Consider the following 7,186-nt stretch of genomic DNA (forward strand, 5'->3'; position numbering starts at 1 on the left):
GGTCCCGGTCTTAACCGGTCCCGGTCCCAAAAAAGTCAAAAACCCTAACCGGATCATAACCGGCGGTCCCTCAACCGGTCCCTACCGGTCCCGGTCGGTCCCGGTCCCTCTCCGGTCCCGGTCCCGGTCCTCCGTCGGTTACGGCCGGGCCCATTTGACCATCTCTAGGTTCGACCACTATTTATTGGGTCCCAAAATTTGGCTTCAATGTTGACTCTAAAAGCATCAGGTGTGTAACTTTACTCAAATACAAGATAAATATTGGGATAAATTTTAAGAGAGTGTTTGGTTTGCATATTTTAAAGGAATTTGAACCACAGTCCATAATTGCCAATCTGAATCATCGTCGACCATCGAGATAGCTATCTTAGATGATAAAAAATTAGTTGGTCAATCACAAGGGTGGTGTCTGATTGGTTTGAGTTTGGCTACAAAGATCAAATATACCAGGAGGTCTCAAATTCAAATTCAAGGAGGAATAAAAATCCCTTTGTGGCCACGGAGATTCAAATGCGGTGACTCCGGGCTATATATATATATATATATACACACACACATAGAGAGAGAGAGAGAGAGGTGAGTTATTATACAATCTCTTATATTTGTACAACCAATACAACTCAATCTCAACCGTCCATTTAATTTGATGAATATGTAATTTATAGAAGTTTTGATTATTTCGTAATATAAAGTATTAATCATAATTAATGAATTGTATTCATCTTCCATAAATATTTAAATCATAATAAATGAACTCTCATCATTTCCATAAATATTTCAATTTATTGGGTTGTATTGGTTGTACAAATGCGATAGGTTGTATTTGAAACAAACACACACTCTCTCTCTCTATATATATATACAAACACATTTGGAATAGCTTATATTAACTTTGAAACATTTGTTACTTGAATACAACGTTCCATATGTCATCTTGAAAATTCAAAGAGGAATAAAAATCTTCTTATAACCACGGAGATTCAAATGCGGTGACTTCGGACTACCAGCAAAGCAGGGTGGTTGTAATGAGATAGTCGGCTCGCATAGCGGGTTAGATATCCAGGTGGTTGTTTGTTTACCTTTTAATAGTTTCTTTAAGAGACAGTTTTTGAATCGTTAAGAGGTGAATCTTGTTTAACAAAAAAATTTGTCTCTTAATGGTTCTAAAACCTTATGATCAATTTTGTATCTTGGGCCTCCTTTAACCATTTAGCATCCTAATTTCGTTGTAAATAATTACCAAACAAAATCCGATATTCAATAGATGATTAGATTGGATCGAATTTACGTAAATCCATTGGATTTCAACCAATGAAACTTTGACTTCTTAATTTCATTATTGACCAGAAATATACACTTATAATACAATCTTGTAAGATTCAAAACTAAAACTCCTCATGAAACCCATCCAACGATCGATGACAAAAGAAACGCAACGATTGCCAAGTAGCCGTAACCTTGCAATCTCCCGGCCGCTGCCGATGCCGGTGTCTTCCGTGCCTTCTCGTGCTTCCCGAGATCGATCATGATCTCAAATTCGCAGCCCGCCTTTCCTGTTTTTGGCTGGATTTTCGTAATAACCGATAAATTATGAAAATCACATGCTCCTTTTTGTTGGTTTAACGTTTGAAAATACTTGTTAAATGCGTACGATGCATTACTCCGAGCATCCAAGCCATTACACGATGATCCGTAACCTAAACTTGTACAATCAGCATGAGTGCAAGCGTAGCTGATACTATCAGCCAAATTAGGGTCTGATTCACTCGCCCCCGGTGCCAGTACGCACCACTGTTTTTGAAAGTACCGGACCCCTTTAGCTGGGACCAAGGTTCGGTTCTTTCCCATGTCAAGTTTGTACTTGACACTCCCATCGTATTTAAAAATGCCCCAATGTCGTTCAAAATTCCCGGGATCTACACTTTTCGCATCCTCGTCAATCAGCCCGAACACGTAAACGTCCGGTGGGGTTTTCCGTTTCGGCGTACCTTGTCCTCGTATTATTCGACTCATTAAACCCTGGTTGAACTTCCGAGCGTATTGTAGGTTCGCATTCGAGTCACCATCCGTTGGCCACCCGATCTCGCCAACAATTATCGGCATCGACGAAAACCCATTCTTCTCGAGGGCCCACACGAGTGTATCATAATTGGCATCAAACACGTTCGTATACGAGACCGAGCCATCGACGACGGGTGCGTTTGTTCCGGAGAAGAAAGCGAAGTCGATCGGAAAATGCGGATCAGCGTAGAGACTGAGGAAAGGGTAGATGTTGATGGTGATCGGAGCGGCGTTATCGCTTAGAAATTGGACGATGGAGATCATGAGATCATGGATATCTGCCCGGAAATTGCCCTCCGATGGAACGCCGGCGGAGGAGCTTTCATAAACGTCGGCGTTTAGTGGAACTGTTACTTTGACTTGCCGGCCTAGACCGGCTTTAATTAAGGCGGCTTGAATGTTTTGAACCGCCGGGAGAGTTGCGTTTGTGAACATATTTTTGTACGTCTTCAAAAAAGGTTCGTTGCCAACCGCTACGTACCTAAACAACACCAAAAATTTATTGTTTTATTAAAAATTGGTTAATTATGGCGTGGATCAAACCGTCTTTAACGGTTGAGATTTGTTTTCACGTTTTCAATTTTTTTAACGTTTTCATTTAAGGGGGTGTTTGAGATTGCTTACAAAAACAATTTATTGACTTATTTCGATGTGACATCAGTAATAAGCACTTTTGAGTATTTGGATAAACAATTTATATCGATGTCAAACCAGTAATAAGAAGTTTTTGGATAGATTAAATCATTCTAACTTATAATAAGTTGATAAAGACTTTTGTAGAAAAATATAAGTTGTTTCAAATAATCAATCCCAAACATACCCTAAATCTCCCTGTTATCCGAATATATCAAACGAATAACTGAGTTCTCCAACAAAGAATGTACACTAACCTTATATCGACTCCACGTGAAACATACGCAGAAACATTTTTCGTCACCCAATCCTCTGCAACCCTGACACCGCTTGCTAACGTTGCCAAGAAATCATTCGGAATCCCAAGCATAACCTGAATTCCCGAATTCCTAAGTGCATCCAACACGAAAGGCTCGGCTTCAAACAATTTGACTTTATCAAACCCGTTATCCTTCATTAACTTCACAACGATATCGGGTGACAAAGGGTGCGTTGCACGCGTACCCCAGTTCACCCCGAGCCCCTGAACCGACAAAAAACTGATATTTAGTAAGAAAACAACCATTAAAGTCCACAAAAATGATGAGTTGTATGATTCCATTATTGTGGGAATAGAATGCTACAAAGGTTTGGGGGTGAACAACATTGTAGATATAAGGTTAAGAGGAACTTTGTGTAAAGGCAAGGCATTGCACAAAAGGTGAAAAAGGGATTGGATGCCATTTGCAATTGGGTTACCAAATGAATCAATTTTGAGTTAACTTGTTCTAGAGATTATTTGTGAGAGATAATTTGGAATAAATTTGCTTTTTTGTTACAGTAAATACATATAAAATGGTGTTTTAAAACATGTATTTTAGATGGGTTTTATCGATATCGTATTATACAGTCAGAAACGCCTTTGTTGTTACATAATGATCGAGCAACTTATGATCAACCGAAAGCGACTGCATGTCCCAAACACAAGGTGTAGTAGATCGAATTAACCGAGGTGAACAATAGTTGGTCTTAGTGATTAAGACGCCCACTGTTTGACATGACAAGTTGTATGTCTAGTGTTTGGTACGACTAGAACTGGACTGAACATGGAAAAAAGATTTCAACCACCAAAGTTGCTACTCTGGTCATTGTAGTTTCGAAATTAGGTTTTTAACACTGTGGTTTGTAATTCCTTCGGGTTTTTGTTTCCGAGACTGACTTTTGTTAAATTTCAATCGTTAACTCAAGTGCATTTTCGTCTTTCTACTATTTTTTATTTTAAATTTCTAGAGTAAACTACGTTTTTCGTCCATGTGGTTTTGCAATTCACTTTGATGTTCATCCTGATAACTAACCCCGTTAAATTAATTTTATGCCGTTAACAAAAAGGGTATCTTTGTCTTTTATATTTTATTTAATTTTCTATTAGAAGTTAATTGATAACAACTAATTTGGAGAATTGATGAAAAGGTGATAACAACTAATTTGGACTCTTACCAATGTTAGCGCTTATCGGGATAAATTGTTGCATACGATGCGTTTTAATGAATAAAATTTTGTCTGATAAGTAAACGATAGTGTTGAATTTACCGTTAAGTGTTTACCTGGTAAGTATTTTGGTAAACAGCCCCTTACAATTACATATAACAAAATGTAAGTTTTTTTTCCCTTAAAATTGGGAAAATAAGACACTTTCTATAAAAAGATGGTCACAAAACCTAACCCAAGATGGTCCAAGCCACACCCCTCAAACAGACCCTAAAAACAGCAAACTCTCAAAGCACCATGGCTTCATAGGTCCAAACAGTAAAAGAGTCGCAAACAGGCCAATTAAGCCTGCAAAAACTGGACCACAAGACCACCTGGTTCGATAAGGTTCACCGTAACGGGCTGGGGTTGAAACGGTTCGGTTCGTTTACGGTTCACGAAAGTATATCACACCTCCAAAGATTAACCACAAGTGACTCGATCGCGCTACTGCTGATCAAATTGCATCGTTGGAGGTTCAGTCCCAAAAGGGTCGGTCCCAGCTTCTCGAGACTCGACAAGCTTGCATTTGAAATCTTCGAGCAACCCGATAATGAAAGAACCCGCAAATCCGTCTGACGACCACGAGACAAACACGAAACACCAAAATCGGTAATTCCGCACTTTGAAACATCGAGATCTTTGAGTAAGAAACAGTTTTCCGCGATTGCCGACAAGCTTTCGTCACCGATCTTCCGGCACCCCTCGAGATTAAGAACTTCCAGCGATCCGCCATGGATCTTGGCCAAATCGACCACCACTTTATTGGTCAAGTTTACGCAATCGCTAAGGTTGACTTTCACGAGTCCGGGACTGCAGGTCGTCAGAAGCTCGAAAAGGCCCGAATCCGTTATCCCACAAAGCCCGCTTAGATCAAGATTATGCAGATGTGGGCATAGCTTCCCGACCATTGCCACATTGGCGTTTCCAAACCCGAAGCAATTCTTGATCGTTAACGACCGTAAAGATTGACTTTCGGAAAAGTCAACCGCTTCGTGTTCTTGATCTTTGATTCCCATACACTTCACTATCGAAAAAGACTTCAACTTTGAGTTTTGATTCGATAAAGTTCCCAAAATCCCGTGTTGGCTGATCCGATTGCACTCTTCTAAGTGCAAGACTTCGAGAAAACGAGCGGATTCTGCGAAAGAAACCAACCCGTTATCCGACACAAAACAACACTTTTTAAGCGCCATATGCTTCAACGATCCACAACCATTTCCAATCGCTTCAAGGCTCAAATCTGTGATTCCGTAACAAGCACTTATCGTTAAGTAGATCAAAGATCGAAGTTCGTTTGCATTACCCATTGCCCAAAAGCCTTTCGGGCTCACATTTCGAAGGCTCGTGAGCGCAAGATTGGTGATTGACATCCCGTAACGTCCGATCACAGCAAGCGATAAGTCTGTTATGTGTAAAGATTGAAGCTTTACCTTCGAAAGAACCGAAGAACCCAATGAAAAAAGAGTAGCAACGCCTTGATCTCCGACAAGCGGGCAGTCTTTAATGGTGATCGATTGTAGATTCGGGCAGCTTCGAGCAACAGCTCGAAGGCTCTCGTTTCCAATCTTTTTGCAGGATTCGATTGTTAACGAACAGAGATTCGGGCAGTTTTCCGCAATTGAAGCTAAACCCGTGTCGGAAATCGAAGAACAATGACAAAGATCGAGATTTTCTAACGAACGGCATTCTTTCGATATCGCGATCAAAGCTTCGTCTCCGACCAATGGCACGTTCCATAACAAAAGAACCCGAAGATTCGGGCAGCCACGGGCAATCGCCGATAACCCGATACTCGTAACTCTGCTACTTCCCCTGACCGAAAGCTTTCCCAATCCACCTCGGGTAGACGTACTGAGCACAATGGCGGCAAGTCTAGTATCCGTTGCTTTCTTCCCTTCTAACGATCTCGAAAGATACCCATCGCTCTCGTGTTCATCGGCATTCAACGGTTCGTTCTTGATTTTGACTTCTTCCAAGACCATTTCGGAACTTCGGATGTTGCTCGAGAGCGTAAGCCAGCGGTTTGAGACACAAGCGGCGGCACTCCGGGATCGGCCGCCGGATAACCGCCTGAAGATCTCGTAAAGGCATTCGTCGGGAAGGATTTCGATCGATGGTTTCGTGTCTTGATCATCCGAAAAGAGACTGTACGAGTCACTGATTCGTGGCCGTTTGGAAGGTCGACTATAAACATCAAGAACCGAAAACAAACGGCTCCAATCCATGGAACATGATGATCCCCCCATACAATGTTCATCTTCCCCTGTAAATCCAATAATATTTAAAAAATGTAGTAAAAACTCGTTGCAAAGGTCAAAGGTATTTAGGGTTTTTTGGATTGACTGCGAAATAACAAGCAATTTTTTTAGTGTTTGAATAAACAGTTTATATCGGTGCTAAATCAATAATAAAGAGTTTTTGAAGAAGTAACTTATAATAAATTGATAAACAATTTTATAATAAAAACATAAGTTGTTTCAAATAAGCAATCTCAAACACCTCTGGCCCTGGACATATTTGACATGTTATAAAAACGGTTTTTTTATGGAAATTTGGACAATTCAAGTAACACCCAGATTACAAAACTATCCATCAAGAAACCCCCAATATGAAAAACAAGAAATTTAGGGCTAGAAATCAAGAAACCCTTCATATGAAAAACAAGAAATATAGGGGTAGAAATCAAGAAAACCCCAACATCAAGAGATTTGGGGGTAACTTACCACTATAATTAACCAAAGTAGGCATCTTTGTAACTTTTGAGAAGAACCCACCAAGAAGATCAGATCTTTCTACCAAAATCAGCAGTTTTCTTGATTGAATGAACCCTTTTGAGGATTTGGTTGCATTTAAGCTAAAGATTTGTTGTTGTTGTTGTTGAAGAACATTTTATGGGGTATATATACATATATATATATATATATATATGTGTGTATGTATATGTGGTTCATGTATGTATATGTGAGGTTTAGTCATCAGATTC

At 40.0% G+C, this 7,186-nt stretch overlaps 2 protein-coding genes across 2 annotated transcripts; both read right to left on the reverse strand.

Moving 5' to 3' along the window:
* Positions 1–1,351: 1,351 nt before the first annotated feature.
* LOC112501045 (glucan endo-1,3-beta-glucosidase 5-like) lies at positions 1,352–3,295 on the reverse strand. The gene is made up of 2 exons (XM_025104683.1): positions 2,952–3,295; positions 1,352–2,542 (listed from the first exon to the last, which is right to left on the reverse strand). Exons 1-2 carry the CDS (start codon positions 3,293–3,295, stop codon positions 1,396–1,398), a joined length of 1,491 nt encoding a protein of 496 aa, XP_024960451.1. The 3' UTR covers positions 1,352–1,395.
* Positions 3,296–4,318: 1,023 nt separating this feature from the next.
* Positions 4,319–6,951, reverse strand: LOC112501163 (EIN3-binding F-box protein 2-like). Its single transcript, XM_025104831.1, has 2 exons — positions 6,927–6,951; positions 4,319–6,466 (listed from the first exon to the last, which is right to left on the reverse strand). The coding sequence occupies exons 1-2, from the start codon at positions 6,949–6,951 to the stop codon at positions 4,596–4,598; spliced, it is 1,896 nt and encodes a 631-aa protein (XP_024960599.1). The 3' UTR covers positions 4,319–4,595.
* Positions 6,952–7,186: the final 235 nt, after the last annotated feature.

Source organism: Cynara cardunculus, assembly GCF_001531365.2.
Source record: "Cynara cardunculus var. scolymus isolate 2C chromosome LG 17, CcrdV1, whole genome shotgun sequence".
Classification (NCBI taxonomy): Eukaryota; Viridiplantae; Streptophyta; class Magnoliopsida; order Asterales; family Asteraceae; genus Cynara; species Cynara cardunculus.